The 17,005-nt window shown below is 40.0% G+C and overlaps 1 protein-coding gene across 1 annotated transcript; it reads left to right on the top strand.

Annotated features, from left to right (window-relative positions):
* The first annotated feature begins 1,266 nt into the window (after window positions 1–1,266).
* casd1 (CAS1 domain containing 1) lies at window positions 1,267–16,985 on the top strand. Its single transcript, XM_074614004.1, has 18 exons — window positions 1,267–1,644; window positions 4,659–4,755; window positions 5,408–5,528; window positions 6,295–6,339; window positions 6,429–6,491; window positions 6,612–6,656; window positions 6,771–6,894; window positions 7,628–7,842; window positions 8,629–9,048; window positions 9,247–9,336; window positions 9,450–9,569; window positions 10,595–10,755; window positions 10,967–11,042; window positions 11,435–11,536; window positions 11,686–11,826; window positions 12,417–12,494; window positions 14,027–14,119; window positions 14,398–16,985. Exons 1-18 carry the CDS (start codon window positions 1,326–1,328, stop codon window positions 14,665–14,667), a joined length of 2,580 nt encoding a protein of 859 aa, XP_074470105.1. The 5' UTR covers window positions 1,267–1,325; the 3' UTR covers window positions 14,668–16,985.
* Window positions 16,986–17,005: the final 20 nt, after the last annotated feature.

Here is a 17,005-nt window from a genome sequence, read left to right as displayed (position 1 = left end):
CAAATGTGGGACGAAGAGTATGTTTGTGTGGGACAAGTTACCAAGGCGGAGAGGTAGTCTACAATTAATAATATTAATAATAATAATAATAATATTAATAATAATAATAATAATAATAATAATAATAATAATAATAATAATAATATGTCTATCCAACTTAAATAATAAACTTTTTTTTATTCTGCCACATGCTTTGCCCGAATCCATCCATTGATCGCCACATCTCCTTTTGAGCCGCACATTTCTTGTGAGACTCACATGAACTGTGTTGCTTCATGTTGTATCCCCCATGTATGAAATTGAAAAAAATAACGGGCAAATTTAACAAAAAAACTCTGAGAATCACCTTCCACCATGTTATAAATACTCATCAGTAGTTTCACAGTCTTTGTTATAGCTGCTCTTCCCTTTCTTTGTGGTAGTATCCATCATATTCCGCCTAAATCTGCATATAGCTTGTGACTCTGCCAGTGACTCGCAATTGTCCCCGTTGGGCATAGCGTAGCAAAGGCGGTGAAATGTCAACATGCAGTCAACCCACGTGTGTCCATTTTGAGAGCAAACAGTGTTCTGTGATGACAGCCTTCCCTGGTTTCCTCACAGCCATTGGATAAAAGCCAGATTCAAAAAAAAAAAGCACAGTCCTGCAGTGGTTTGACTTTTTGAAAACTGGAGCCAATGAAAATGTGGGACATCGTCTCAATAAGTGGGACGTGGGACAAGGGATAAAAGCTTGTTATCCTTAGAACATTTTAAAAGGAAATTATCATCACATTTAATTCGTGATGTCTAATTATCTTTTGATATGTTTAAATATATTTTCTTTTCTTCTGTACTGTTTTGTATGTATTTCATTGTTTTTATTGGATTGTTTTCCACTGTTTGGTTAGGTTTTTCTGCACATTTTGTGTACTTCTTGATGTTGTATTTTTAATTTAATTTATTGGCTGGATTGTGCAGTTTTATATATGTGCAAATAAATAAAATAAAAAACCAATGGATTAGAACAAATCTGAAAACTACTGCAATTTTACACTTTGCTCTGGGGGTAAACAAAGCTGATGTAACCCCACTGGGGCTCTTTCAGCTCTTAAACAGGTTCAGCAAGTATACCAATGGCATGTCCCCATTGTTTAACAAACCCAGATTCATTCTTTGTGTTGCTTTTACTGCTTGTTGTTCATTCCTTGCAGCTCTCTGAAGACATCTAGCCACAGACAACTTTTGTTTTCAACTTTCTTTCTTGAAGTTACCAACCTTTAACATTTATTTGTTGGATTAATTGAGAGTATTTATACACTTCTTTGTGACCTGCACCTGCAGTAATGGAGCAGGAAGCGGTGTCGCAGGAGGCAGCAGAGCCGGCAGATGGTGGTGCTCGCCGGGCAGCAGGAGCAGGAGCAGGAGGAGGCGGAGGAGGAGGAGGAGTAGGAGGAGTAGGAGGGGGAGGGAGAGGAAGAGGAGCAGCGCTGCTACACTGCACAGGTGCTTGTTGTCATGGAGGAGCAAAGATGGCGGTCCTGGCCTATAGCCTGGGCAAACGAGAAATAAACCAACATTTCACCATCAAAAACGCCAAATTGATATCGCTGGTGCTCGTCGCTTTACTCCTCGTGTTCCACACAGCCTCGCGGTACTATGGAGGTGAGTGTTTCTCTCTCTGTTTGGTCAACTGTGGATGCAGCCAGTTAGCTGGTGCTAGTGCTAATGCTAAGCTATCTGCAGCTAATGCTTTCTCTCTGCAGGTTTACAGTGTTGTTGTTATAGTGTTGCTTTTAAACGGTGGGATGTTTATGATACAGGTTGGACAGGTCTTTAGCAGATAGATGGTTGTTATATTCACAATAACTTCACTTAGCTTTGTCTGGCTATCTTAGCTGAGTGAAGCTAACACTTTGATTTAGCTATCTGTGTTTACATGCTGCTCCTGTCAGGACACGCTTGGTTGCTAACTGACATAAAGAGGCTTTTTAGTATTAGTATTAAGTGTCTTTTAAATCATTAGTACTGTCAACTACACAGATAACATGCTACACTATTAATAGAGCTCATCAGTAACGTGTTGTATGTAGTGACACTAACAAACTGGCTTTAGTGGGTTGAACAGTGTTAGTAGCAGCCTGCTTTTACAAGTTTGCATTAGCTTGCAAAGATTAGTTAGATGTATGATGTGTGTATATGCATGATGTTCAGGTGTAACAGGCTGGATCTCATTTTGCATGATATAATATGCATGCCATGCCATTTTATAGCAAATGACATAAAGAGGCTTTTTTAGTATTAGGAGGCAAGTGTCTTTTAAATCATTAGTACTGTCAACTACACAGATAACATGCTACACTATTAATAAAGCTCATCAGTAACGTGTTGTATGTAGTAACACTAACAAACTGTGGCTTTAGTGGGTTGAACAGTGTTGTAGCAGCCTGCTTTTACAAGTTTTGCATTAGCTTGCAAAGATTAGTTCCCTACATTGATGTATGATGCAGTATATGATGTGTGTATATGCATGATGTTCAGGTGTAACAGGCTGGATCTCATTCTGCATGAGATAATATGCATGCCATGCCATATTATAGCAAATGACATAAAGAGGCGTTTTTAGTATTAGGAGGCAAGTGTCTTTTAAATCACTAGTTCTGCCTATACACGTCAACTACACAGATAACATGCTACACTATCAATAAAGCTCGTCAGTAACGTGTTGTATGTAGTGACACTAACAAACTGTGGCTTTAGTGGGTTGAACAGTGTTGTAGCAGCCTGCTTTCTCTGTCTTGGGTCTTTCACAAGTTTGCATTAGCTTGCAAAGATTAGTTAGATGTATGATGCATTATATGATGTGTGTGTATATGCATGATGTTCAGGTGTAACAGGCTGGATCTCATTTTGCATGATATAATATGCATGCCATGCCATTTTATAGCAAATGACATAAAGAGGCGTTTTTAGTATTAGTATTAAGTGTCTTTTAAATCACTGGTACTGTCAACTACACAGATAACATGCTACACTATTAATAAAGCTCATCAGTAACGTGTTGTATGTAGTAACACTAACAAACTGTGGCTTTAGTGGGTTGAACAGTGTTGTAGCAGCCTGCTTTTACAAGTTTTGCATTAGCTTGCAAAGATTAGTTCCCCTACATTGATGTATGATGCAGTATATGATGTGTGTATATGCATGATGTTCAGGTGTAACAGGCTGGATCTCATTCTGCATGAGATAATATGCATGCCATGCCATATTATAGCAAATGACATAAAGAGGCTTTTTTAGTATTAGGAGGCAAGTGTCTTTTAAATCACTGGTACTGTCAACTACACAGATAACATGCTACACTATTAATAAAGCTCGTCAGTAACGTGTTGTATGTAGTGACACTAACAAACTGGCTTTAGTGGGTTTGAACAGTATTAATAGCAGCCTGCTTTCTGTCTCGGGTCTTTTGCATAGTTTGCTTGCAAAGATTAGTTCCCCTACATCAATGTATGATACAGTATATGATGCAAGATTTTCAGGTGTAACAGGCTGGATCTCATTTTGCTTGTCTCACACCCTCAAAGACTGACAATGACAGCGATGGCACAAATACCAGAGTGTGATTATGAAGAAATGTTATAGCATAGCATGGAAATGCAATACGCCTCCCATCCATAGTAACACTAACAAAACTGTGTATTTTGAACAGTGTTGTAGCAGCCTGCTCTCTGTCTCGGGTCTTTCACAAGTTTGCTTGCAAAGATTAGTTCCCCTACATCGATGTATGATACAGTATATGATGCATGATTTTCAGGTGTAACAGGCTGGATGTCATTTTTCTTGGATCTCATTTTGCTTGTCTCACACCCTCCTTAGCTTAGGAGGCAAGTGTCTTTTAAATCACTAGTTCTGCCTATTCCTAGTCAACTACACAGATAACATGCTACACTATCAATAAAGCTTGTCAGTAACGTGTTGTATGTAGTGACATTAACAAACTGTGGCTTTAGTGTGGGGTTGAACAGTATTGTAGCAGCTTGCTTTCTCTGTCTCGGTCTTGTTTGCATAGTTTTGCATTAGCTTGCAAAGATTAGTTCCCCTACATCGATGTATGATACAGTATATGATGTGTGATACAGTATATGATGTGTGTGTGTATGCATGATTTTCAGGTCTAACAGGCTGGATCTCATTTTGCTTGTCTCACACCCTCAAAGACTGACAATCAAGGCATGCATACGCCTCCCATCTGTGTTGCATATAGTGGACTTTGTTCATGAAAAAGAGCCTGAGACCTCTGTGTGTGTGTGTGTACACACTGAGAGCAGCTGCTTTTGCTGGCAATGACACTACTACATATCTCGCCAGCCCGCAGACCCTTCATGTTTCTATGGCTTTAATTCATCTGCTGATGGCTCCATTCATTTTGCACACAAATGAATAGCAGTGGAGAGAGATTTATGGTTGAGCTAAATTGCTGATGGCTTCATTTTGTGTGACTGTGGCCCCTAGCAGAGAGCCCTGTATTGTATTGTATTCTAGTCTTTTGACAGCACTGACTGAATGAAAAGACGGGGTACAATTGAGACAAACAGGTTTCAGTCATCTTCCCAGAGAAACTATGAGTTGAAAGTAAGAGCAGTGTTTTTTTTTTGTCTCTGTGTCTTTGCCTCTAGGCGGAGACTCATGTGAATGGCTGCTTTCCAGAGGACGTTACTTGGGGGAGAACGTATGGCAGCCGTATGGCTGCATGATGCACAAATACAAAAGCATGTGAGTCACACTAACTGCAAGGTCACTATATGTACAGTATGTTTGAGACAGAGATGAACAAAGACGTGTGTAGCAGTGATAGATGAGGTGTGTGTGTCTGTTTGTAAGGGTGGATGGGTAATTTGTAAGGCTGACCCGAATGCTTCGAATCTTCGATCGTTGCCATGGTATTCCACCTCCAAATCTAAACTATTCGAACGCTTCGTTTTACATGTTTTTTTAATTCTTATGTATAAGTATGTAATTATAATGTATAAATCCCCAAATAGCCCATGAAATTAAGAATAATCCCACAACATTATTAATTATTCATATTCAACATTAATTCTTATCAATTATTCTCAGACGGATGTTGCTGTTTGTTGTCTGTCCCGGGCCCTGACACAGGGGAGGTTGAGACGGACAGACAGAATAATATGTCAGCCTGTAGCGCCGCAAAGCTTCGAATATTTCCCACCGAAGCCCACATTTTTTTATTTAGGACAGCCTTAGTAATTTGTGAGATGTGTAACCATGTGTAACCATGTGTAAAAACATATACTTTTGATCAGGCTACAGAATACAATGAACCACCCAACACATGAATGATTGCTATCTGCAGTTGTTAGGCTTTACGGTTTTCAGATTCCTCACCGTCATTTTTGTCTTGCAGTGAAGCCAAAACCTGCCTCGCTGAAAAGCGAGTGGCCTTTGTCGGTGATTCACGAATCAGGCAGCTATTTTACTCCTTCATCAAAATTATTGACCCAGAGCGAAGAGAAGATGGAAACAAGGTGATTATGAGAAGAAGCACCATGTAAAGCAACAAGGTTTTCTTTTTGGAAATTGTTCAGCAGAGGTAGCAAGAGTTGCGGAAGTGTTGATGATCATCTACAGATGTGTCATACAGTATATAGCCAGCCATTATATTCAAACCGAAGACATGTTTGGAAGAACAGACGGAGAGGTACAGCTGCATGTGTCACTCACAACACCTTTGGAGTTAGGGCTGCTTGTGTCTTCCTGCAAGAAATGTTTTTTCCTCACACACTTCCCCAGTTGAATACATTTTCTGACAGGGAAAAACTAGAACCAGAATGACAACCTACTAAACGAAGGCCTTACTAATGACTCACTGCCATTTACGTAGCTGAATCTGAAAATATTCCACTATTTGTAATCAATTTACTGCTACTTCTTGCTAATCTAAAGCCTGACACTTCTTTACTTATGTCCTTAATGTGAGACATATCCCCGTTGATCTTTTTTTCCCACTAAGTGCCTATAGATGTGATATCATTAAATACCATAAGGCCTTCTGCCGCCATAATAAACACTCCGACACCCTGAAATAGGTAGCATTGGGAAAATGTACTGGAACAAAAAAATGAAAGCTAATATCAAGTGAAAATCATCAACAAAAAAATGCATCACTGGAATGCATGGCAATCATGCAGCAGCTGCAGCTTGATTTGTGGTCTGATCTGAAGCAGGGAAAAAGAGGAATACTATTTGCCTAACAGACTTTCTCTTTTGTCTGTCCACATGTAACGTCTGAAGCATGAGGACATTTCCTTTGCGGTTGAGAGTTCCTCTGTTAATGTGGTAAGCTATTTCTGGATGCGTTTTTATCTTCTTTTCTTAGTCTGTAAAAACATACTCTGCTAAAACATGTCCGTGCTCATTGTGTGTAGGACTTCCTGTGGTATCCAGAGGCAAATAATTCAATGAAGGAGCGCTTGATATCATGGACACACGTGAGTATACATGTTAAGTTCAAGGGAGCATTATTTATTGAGGAAGTTTCAGAAACTTCACATGGGTTTGGACGTGGATTTTTTTTTTTCTGATTACAACTTCTCTCTTGTGTGTTGCAGGAAGGTTCAGCAAAGCCAGATGTTATCATCCTCGGAGCTGCAACGGTAAGCTGAATAAATCAGTTTTTAGCCATGTTTGCACATTTCACAATAGATAAAAACAAGGTGGTGGCTGAGTTATGTCAATCTTAATCTCATCCGTTAATCCGTTTACCGCAGTGGTCCATAAAGTTGCGCGGTGGCAGCAGCGAGACGCTGCAGCAGTACAAAGTCAACCTGACGGCCATCGCTGTGCACCTAGAGAGGCTGGCTGAGCATGGAGAGGTCTACTGGGTCCTGCAAGGTAAACTCCGCCTCAAGCTTAATATCATCTGTCATCTCAGTCGGGTTAGTAACGTATTACTGCCTGTTCCCTTCTCTGATGTGATTACTGCATTCATGTCAAACGGGATTACCATGGTTCAAAGCATTGATTCGAACATGTTCATACAGTCCAGATGGTTTGCTGCTTCAGGGTATTTTAGGTGCTACAGTGTCATCACAAAATCCTAATTTCCCCAAGTAGTATTTCGGACTAAAAGTTTACATGATTGGTAATTTCACAAATGAGATAGCAGAATTTTGTGAACATCAACTTCTCATACATGCACCCTCTATACCAATAATACAAGCATATTGCTTCCGTTACTCCCACCCACATTAGCTTTGGCCCAATAGAAACTCTGTTATGATTGTGACACACAGCAACAAGTTCATTATTTTTAAGTTAACTTACTGAACTTACTGAAAGTCCGCTTTAGATTTTTAAATATCTGGATTTATTAGGTCTATGCTAGTCTTGCTACTGTTCATTTTCTGAAAGTCAGATCAATTACTTGAAAAGTAGAAAAGGTTGAAAAGTTTTAGAATACAAATAGTTCCAATGGCACGAGTACAAATGGTAGTAGCATAGGCTTATTTGGTGTTACAATTATGAGGGGGTCCTCGGACAATTTTCCCTGGACCCAAAAGTTGGATAACCCCTGCTCTAAACTAAATCTCTTTTCCTGTTCACTTCAACACCATCACACCTCTAGACCCAGTAAACGAGGAGGTGTTGAGTGAGAACCGGAAAATGATCACCAACCAGCAGCTGGAGCTGTACAATGAGGCGGCGGCGGACGTGCTCAACAGCAGCAAGCGTTACGGCAGGTCCCGGATCAAGCTGCTGGCTGCGTCCCGCCAGGCTGCGCTGGAGACTATCGCCCAGTCAGACGACGGCTTGCACCTGCCCGAGAGCACCAGGAATGTGGTAGGCAGGATTTCTGTTAATTTAAGATTATTTGTTGGTAATTAGATTGTTCTATTCAATGGCTCAGGTTCAGCTATTGTGGCAGCACAGTCCTGCATTTTATCTTAAAATATTACTCACATCTATCCACGTAGACTAGAGGAAAAATTCTTAAATGGGACATTCTGCAAAATGAGTACTTTTACTTTTGATACTTTTAAGTATATTTTGATACGAATACTTTTGTACTTTTATTTACAATTTTGAATGCAGGACCTTTACTTGTAACGGAGTATTACACAAAAATATGATCATCTCAAAACAAATGATGCATTGTTACAGATTAAGCCACCAAGCAGTATATAAAGCAGTTAAAATTGGCTCCATCTCGAACAACTACAGCATTAAAATGCTTCTTCCCAAGGCTGAGTCTTTACCGCAGCGGCCAGGGTTTGAATCCAACCTGTGGCCCTCTGCTGCATGTCGTCTTTTCTCTCTCCCCTTTCCAGTTTCTCTGTCCTGTCTATCAAATAAAAGCTTAAAAACAGACAAAAAAATAACCTTTAAAAGGTTTCTTACATGTGAATGCATCAATAATACCGATCCAGTAATATAAAACCGGGGCCATTCTGCTGCCTATTGTGTACTTTTACTTTTGATACTTTAAGTACATTTTGATTTTTCATTTGATTTTCAATGCAGGATTGTTATGTGTTTATAGTGTGTTGTAGGTATTGTTTTTACTTAATAAGTAAAGGATCTCAGTACCTTTCTCACCACTATGACGCTGTGTAATCCTCCTGTCAGGGAGCCATGGTCCTCATGAACTCTGTGTGCAACAAGCTACTGAGGCCCATCGACGGCTCCTGCTGCCAGACGTTGCCGCCTCCAAACCTCCTGCAGAAACTGGCGGCGTGCTTCTTCCTGGGCTCGGCCCTGGTCTTCCTGGTCCTCCACGTCCTCGGCAACAACCGTCACCGCCGACCCGTGCCCCCAGACGTGGAGAGCCTGGAGGAGAAGAAGCCAGCGTCTGCAGCTGCCCCCCTGGGTCCGAAGGCGCCGTTCCAGGCTCTCTGCAGGATGGGCGTCATCATGAGCTATTTTTACCTTTGTGACAGAGCAGACGTGTTCATGAAGGAGCAGAAGTTCTACACTCACTCCACGTTCTTCATCCCTCTCGTCTATATATTTGTCCTGGGAGTGTTCTACAATGAGAACAGCAAGGAGGTGAGATGGCGCTGTTGAGTGCATTATTTCACATTTTGGGGAAGCATACAAACGGCTTTAAACAACGTCTCATTTCAAGATGATATTAAGTCCAGTACGTTCTAACTCGGTGTAACACTATTGGTGATGATGCACCAAGTTAATGATTGATATCTGGTTTACAATTCAATATGTTCTTTGTTTTTCTTTTTCAAACAGACCAAATTACTCAACCGAGAGCAAACAGACGAGTGGAAAGGCTGGATGCAGCTGGTCATCCTCATCTATCACATATCTGGAGCCAGCGCAGTGAGTCCTAAATATGTCGTCTACACATCCATTTGAGAGTAACCTGCTTTGAAGCAGTGCATGTTTATATTTGATATGAAGGCATTCATATTTTTTTTCCCCCTTTCTTTCAGTTCATTCCGGTGTACATGCACGTGCGGGTGCTGGTGGCAGCGTACCTTTTTCAGACTGGCTATGGACACTTTTCCTTTTTCTGGCTCAAAGGAGACTTTGGACTGTATAGAGTGTGCCAGGTGAGGGTACAGTCAGTTATACTTTAACCAGGATCTTGTACTCACTCTTAGTCATAGTAAGCAAATTTTATAAGAGATTTAAAGTGATAGTTCTGATTTTTTTTTGAAGTGGGGTTGTACTGTTTACCTACAGTAGATGGTGGTTGGCACACCCCCAGTTTGGAGAAGCAGGCAAGCGTACCGACACGGAAGCAAAGCAATGTACTGCTGTGGACGGGGGCGTCAGCAAAACATATTTTAGCCACTTAAAAAAAATCAATCAGTTTAAATGTACGCTATATTTTCAATATTTTCACTTTGCCGTCAGACAGCCCTTTCCAACGAGGAACTATCTATGCTCTCTTCAAAGCCACCAGACTCCACTACTGACAAAAACAGTCATTTTACCTCGCAGAACACTGGAGTTGCAAGTCCACCGCTACCTCGATCGGTTAGTTTGTTTGTGTTATTGTGTGACTTTGGTGTTTTAAAGGGTTAGTTGGGATTCACTAAGTCATACAAAAACACAAACAAACTAACCAATCAAGGCTACGGTACACCAGCAACTCCCGCGTTCTGTGAGGTAAAATTACAGTTTTTGTTAAAGGAGTTTGGTGGCTTTGAAGAGGACATAGATAGATATAACTGCTTCAGTTGACCGTCGAGAAAGGCTGTCTGCCGGCAAGGTAAAGTGGTGAAAATATTCAAAATATAGCGTACTCTTAAACTGATATTGATTTTCTTTTAGGTGGCTAAAATATGTTTTGCTGCCGGCCCCGTCCACAGCAGTACATTGCTTTGCTCGCGTGTCTGTGCTCCTGTCTGTTTCTCCAAACTGGGGGCGTGCCGACTGTCATCTACTGTTGGTAATAAACTTAGTATGGATAAGTACTTTATTCAAGCCCACTTCAAAACATTAGAACTATCCCTTTAAAGTGGAAAATCATTTCATTATTATTCTGGAATTACTAATATTTTTGTACTTCAGCATCTTCATATTATTTAACAATTTTTCATAAACAGTTTTCATGTTCCTTCCACTTCAGGTGCTTTTCCGTCTAAACTTCTTGGTCTTGGTGCTGTGCGTGGTGATGGACAGACCCTACCAGTTCTATTACTTTGTCCCACTGGTCACCTTCTGGTTCGTCGTCATCTACGGCACGCTGGCCCTGTGGCCTCAGATCCTCCAGAAGAAAGCCAATAGTAGGTGTCAGAATTGATGCAAGTTTAAAAAAACATTTGCTTTATCTGTTTCACTCACGTGTGTCCTACTCGTGGAAAAAGTCCTGGACTATGTGAATCAATACACATGATTAGTTTTATACAATAAATGGGATACCGGTCTTAAATGTCAGCAGCAGAAAAAGCATTTTGAAAAGCATTTTCGGTAATGGCGCTCTTGTTTTCTGAACAGGTAGCGGCTTGTGGCACCTTGGGGTCTTGGCGAAGTTACTGGGCCTCCTGCTGTTCATCTGCATCTTTGCCTTTTCACAGGTGGGTGAATTAAAAAAAATATTTTAATCCCATCCAGTCACAATTGCAAATTTGCAACCTCACTTTAGTTTGGAGTTTGTAAAACTTTAAATTAAATTACAGGTTTTATATTCATATGAACAATTTCAATAAAAAAATTAATTCTATGTTTATACACGGCACAATTTGAGAGAAAATGTAACTTTCAAATATGTGTTTTTGTAACCCAAATGAAGCAAAATGGATTGAATATGCATTGAAATTGTGAATTTGTAATGAATTTAATCAAACTTCAGTCCCCTATTTTGAGAGCTACTACACTGTACTATCATAGTCGTTACTCAAATTCATGCTTTGGTCCTTGTTTGAAGCCCTGCTTATTTAATATTCATGTTTTGTTGTTGTGACTCCAGGATGTCTTTGAGCATATCTTCTCTGTGTGGCCCATCTCCAAGCTCTTTGAGCTCAACGGAAGCATCCACGAGTGGTGGTTCAGATGGAAGCTGGACCGATTTGTAAGTCAAATGTGTTTCGCTCCAGTTGCACCCCACTTCAGCAGTCAGTCACGTATTACATTTCAAAGAATGTGTTAATGCAGAGTACATCAGGAGCTTTTTTCCAACTTTGTAACAAATGTTTCAATGTGGCAATGCTTCTTTTGCAGGCGGTGATACACGGCATGTTATTTGCCTTCATTTATCTGGTGCTTCAGAAGCGCCAGGTGCTGTCAGAGGGCAAAGGAGAGGCTCTCTTCTCTGCCAAGATTTCCAACCTGCTCCTCTTCCTCTCTGTGGTCTCCTTCATAGTAAGACTCTTCACACTTGGGTTTCTACCAAAACTGGGGTGTAGACTTAATTATTCTAGATTGCTGTCATCTTTCAGGTCCTCTTTCCAAATCTTATTTGAGTTAATGAATACAAAGCATGCTGACAACAGCAGCTACTTTACTGTACATTGATGCAACACCCGGTAGCTCCCTTGACAAACACAGTCGTCTCCTCTTAATGCTCAAATGTTTGTATTGAGAAAGCTCTTCAGAATGTAATGTGAGCTCGGTATAGTGACGATCTATTTGTCTCACATGGATAATATATTGTGTCGCACTGAGGCAGCTCTCCATTCTTTGTGGATTTCCACAAATCAGTTTTATTTATCTATATACAGGGACAGTGCTCATTAATAGACATTTCTGTGAATGTACCAGTTTAGCCATCTTGGCTAATTTTCAACTGAAGTCCCTGGGCAGGCGTGATGACAGTTGATGAGTAAGCAATGAGTTTGGGTTTACAGTAACTGCTTTGGTCAAGGTTTTATCAAACTAAATCTTATCTTTGTTGCAGCTGAAAATTAAAACATGTTCCCTAACTAACTTCTTCTTTTCCCCCGTCTATCTAGACTTACTCAATATGGGCCAGCAGCTGCAAAACCAAAACCGAGTGCAACGAGATGCATCCTTACATCTCTGTGGTGCAGGTAAAATGTTTTCTTCTGTCCTCCTCTCTCTCTTTTTCCTTCGTCTGCTTTGCTTTTGTTCTCGTGTGGTTTCACAGCAAACATGTCTTTTGTTGTTTTATAGTTTATAACCCAATTGTAATTAATTTGGATTTACCTTGAGGTGTCATTCTCCTAGAAAAGGGCCCTCTAACCTTTTATGTTGATTTTAGAAGGGACAATGCGTTATTCATTTACATGAGCCATCATGTAAATGTGCCAGATTTAGCCATACAGGCTAATTTTCATCTGTAGTCCCTGGCAGGATGATGTATTAAAGAAAACATACACATAAGCTCAATTCAAAGCACATGTTGGAGAAATTATTTAATAAACAGTCTCTGGTCATTCTGTTGAGAAGCAATTACTATTTATTAAGCAAATGCATTTGGGTCCATACAGCAGACAAGACAAAGACAGAGAGCTCCCTCACTACATCATTCTTTATAATCTTGGTTCAGCCTTCACTCCCCTTTGTGAACCGCACCTTATCTCTATTCAGCCTTCACTCCCCTTTGTGAACCGCACCTTATCTTTATTTAGCCTTCACTCCCCTTTGTGACCCACACCTTCCGCCCTGCCGCTGAGTGGAAGATTCATTAAAAGAGTTACAAATTAAAATGTTTTGGAAGAGTGCGGATGCGAATATGATAAGAAATGTATCTAAACTAGGACAGTCTCTGCTTTCCCAAAAACATTCAGATACATCTGAGTACACCAATGCTAATACAAAGGGACATGGTATTTTTCTCTCACAACAGTTAGTAAACCAATCTGCTGGGGGAGCCTTTGGAGTAGAACTGCAAAGATGAATCGATTCGTTGTCAACTGTTACATTAATTGCCAACTATTTTGATAATCTTTTAAGGAAAAGAAGTCTAAATTCTCTGATTCCAGCTTCTTAAATGTGAATATATTCTGGTTTCTTTACTCCTCTATGACAGTAAACTGAATATCTTTGAGTTGTTGACATTTGAGGACGTCATCTTGGGCTTTGGGAAACACTGATCGACATTTATTCACCATTTTTCTGACATTTTATAAACCAAACAACTTATCGATTGAACAAAGAAAATATCCAACATATTAATCAACAATGAAAATGATTGTTAGTTGCAGCCCTGCTTTGGAGATCATCTTGCCCTGGGCACAAGCAAGACACACGGAGGCCCTGATCCTAGTCACATGACTGGATAATACGAGTGTAACAAACAAGGGAGTTGCCTTCCTTCATTCGAGCCAGTCCCCACAGGGAAACTGTTTGAAGTCATGCAATAAGGTCATTAAAAACATAGTTAAGCTTACTTCCCCGAAACTGGCCAGGATTGCACATTTTACACCTCACTTTTGACTCTGCGTATTGTATATCACTCTTAACTGGTGTGTTTACGACTCCATGTCTTCACCCTGCAACTTTAAATGATAAGAATCTCATAATACAGCGTCTCTCTCTCTCTCTCTCTCTCTCTCTTTCTCTCTCTTTCTTTCTCTCTCTCTCTCTCTCTTGTCCACAGATTCTGGCCTTCATCCTCATCAGGAACATTCCTGGCTACGCCCGTTCTATATATAGCTCATTCTTTGCATGGTTCGGAAAGATCTCCTTGGAGGTAAGACGGCAGTTGCAATCATATAATAAAACAATTATTGATATAGTCCTATCTGCTATTACAAAAGGCTTTGCGAATGATACTATAAGAGATAAGAGATATGAGTAATCAGTAATTCAGCTAAGATGAGGTAACTGTAATAAAAAGGGGGATGGAAGCAACACCAATAAAATGTAATAAGATGTGATGTTCTGAAGCCCCCTGGAGGAATTAAAGTTAAATTACACATATTATATTATATTACATGCTATTGAATATGCTTTGTTTGTCTCCCCCAGCTGTTCATATGCCAGTACCACATCTGGCTGGCAGCAGACACCAAGGGAATTTTAGTCCTGATCCCAGGAAACCCTTCACTTAACATCATGGTCAGCACCTTCATCTTTGTCTGTGTGGCTCACGAGATTTCCATCATCACCAACGACCTGGCCCAGGTGGTCATCCCCAAAGACAGCGTGTCCCTGCTGAAGAGGCTGGGGGCCGTCGGGCTCCTCACTCTGGTTGTATTGCTGCTGACCAAGGACGGCCAGCACACACCCGGTGCCTGATGGACACCTTTTTGATGGGTGTGGGGCGCAGCAGACTCGCCAAGCCCCTGCTGAGATTGAAGTGAGGTCCAGACCCAAGCCAAGGAGCAGGCCTGGTGTTTTAACCTCCTAGTGGCCACAGGTGACAAGCCTCATTTGTGTTGAGTGACAACACAGGGACCCCCTGGGAGGACAGTGTCTCACTGCTGGTTCGAGCAGAGCCTGTACTTTTTGACTGCTGTGAAAGTCACACACTGAATAAAAGAAAAAAAATGCTCCAAAAAAGCGGTTGCTCCTTTCAGGGCAAAGTGCAAAATTGCAAGAAAGCGAAAAAAGAACAAAAACGTTTACATTATCTGGATTCAATAGAAGAGCAGAGGAGAAAATTGGAGATCTTATGTAAAACAAAAAAGAGGTCCTCAGACCTCATTGCTTGCTGTGTGAATTTTCGCTTCTATTTAGCCAAACCCACTAATAAGAAGTTTATTTTGTCACATTCAGTACTTCCGATCATAACTTCACTCTGGAAGGCGATCACTAGGCACACACACACTCCGTCCACACGGCAGTAGCAGTTGAAGGTGTTTTCACTCAGGTGGATCCATAATCTACATATTCAGATGTGTAAAAAAAAAAAAAAAATTAAAAATTGTGCTGCATTTTATTATCAGCATTACTTTGTACAGTATTTCTGGTAAAATAGTGTTAGATATCTAAATATGCAAAATATGGACCAACAACTGGCTTGGGTGATCAAAAAAAAACTGTCTAAAAAAATTTGGAGTGCAATTGTTAAAATGTTGGATTATCCCTCGACATATTTTTGCTAATGTTTTTTGTGAGTGATTTTAGAAATGTTCGCCTTGTGCTGAAAGGTACCGTGGTCACCTGCTGTAGCTCTGAAATTCTATGTGATATGTACAGTATTTAATGATTTAAATTAAGCTTATATTTTATACAGTTTTTGTTTTGGGGTCGGGAGGGGTTGTTTTATTTTGTACTTTGCGCTCATGACTGCTGTTTGTGAAGGAAGTATTACATGGATAATTTTGTACCCATCCCAGCATCTCATAGATGATCACTTGCCTCAGAGACGCATTGCGGAGGTCGAGCCTTTTACAGTCTAATACCCGTCTGTCCTGTTAGCTCACTTCATAGTCTGTCCGTGTATATTTGTATGATAGAGTGAGAGACTTTATTTTATACAGCATTCTTCTTCTTTCATTGCCGTTAAAAAAAAAAAACATGCCTCTTACAGAAGCTCTGGTGGACACTGGCTTGCACACGTTAAATGTACATCCTCCCTCTGCTGTCACAGCCGGTGAACTTTTTGATCAGTGAGTGAGTGAAAAAGTGATTTCTTAGACTGAATGCCTTTTGGAACATACAGCTTCTATACATACAGTACATCTGTGACGTAGCCTGTAATCACATCAACGTTTAAAAACTTCTTAACGATGCGTCGAATGAGCTGAGAAGACATATTACTGTCCCTTAAAGGAAAATATTGTATATTTTGTCAGCTGATAAATGGGTGACGTCTCTTTGACCTCTATAACCTCACAGACATTTAAGAGAGTTTAGCACTTTCATTTGAAGACCTGCTTTTTCTTTTCATCTTTTGCAGTGAAATACAATGTTTAACATGGTTCCAGTGCAGACACTTTCTGTACTTTAGCACATTTTTTATTGGGTAAATGAAACGTTTTGTCAAAGGTAATTTGGCAAATACAAAAAAAAAAAATAATGTCCGATCCAAGCTGTGTTGCTTTTTCGTTTTGAGTTGCATGTTTTATCTACCATGGTAGCAAAAAGATTGCTTTGTCGGTTATTTTCTACACATTTATGTAGCTTCATGGGTCCACAAAGAATTAATTTCTTCTTTTACAGTGGAAAAATTTGTCTACGGCGTTCGAGGCGTCTGGTGTCATCTATCTGATGATGTGCAGTTTAGTTTGTGTTCTCACAACTGAACAAGAGCGAAGTCAATTTGTAATTTCTATAACCATAGATGAGAACGTCATTTTCATCAATATGTGAAGTTTACTGGTCTTGTCTATTACTGATCAACAGCTATAAATTTGGTAATTATTTCAGGCCTTAATAGATCTTTTTGGTCGTGTAAAAGCAACAACTATTTATACCCCTGTTCAGGGCCTATTTGAAATATGTTACATGTAAAAAAAAAAAATTGTGATGTCTTAAAAAAATGTGAAATGTATCCATATTATTTATAAATGCCTTTATTCTGTTGTACATTGTTAATAATACCTTCATAAAATGTGTTTTTTGGCTTCTTTTTTGGACAAAAATATACCTTTCATGTCATTCAGACATTACTAGTGTTGTGTTTATTATT

The sequence above is a fragment of the Sebastes fasciatus genome, chromosome 17, assembly GCF_043250625.1.
Source record: "Sebastes fasciatus isolate fSebFas1 chromosome 17, fSebFas1.pri, whole genome shotgun sequence".
Classification (NCBI taxonomy): domain Eukaryota; kingdom Metazoa; phylum Chordata; class Actinopteri; order Perciformes; family Sebastidae; genus Sebastes; species Sebastes fasciatus.
The sequence above is the reverse complement of the archived record's forward strand: the minus strand, read 5'-3'. Positions and strand labels throughout refer to the sequence as shown.

Coding starts and splice junctions, on each gene's coding strand:
- casd1 (XM_074614004.1), top strand. CDS start 1,326: ATGGAGCAGGAAGCGGTGTCGCAGGAGGCAGCAGAGCCGGCAGATGGT. Junction 9,570..10,594: donor GACTGTATAGAGTGTGCCAG/GTGAGGGTACAG, acceptor CTTCCACTTCAG/GTGCTTTTCCGTCTAAACTT. Junction 14,120..14,397: donor TCGGAAAGATCTCCTTGGAG/GTAAGACGGCAG, acceptor TGTCTCCCCCAG/CTGTTCATATGCCAGTACCA.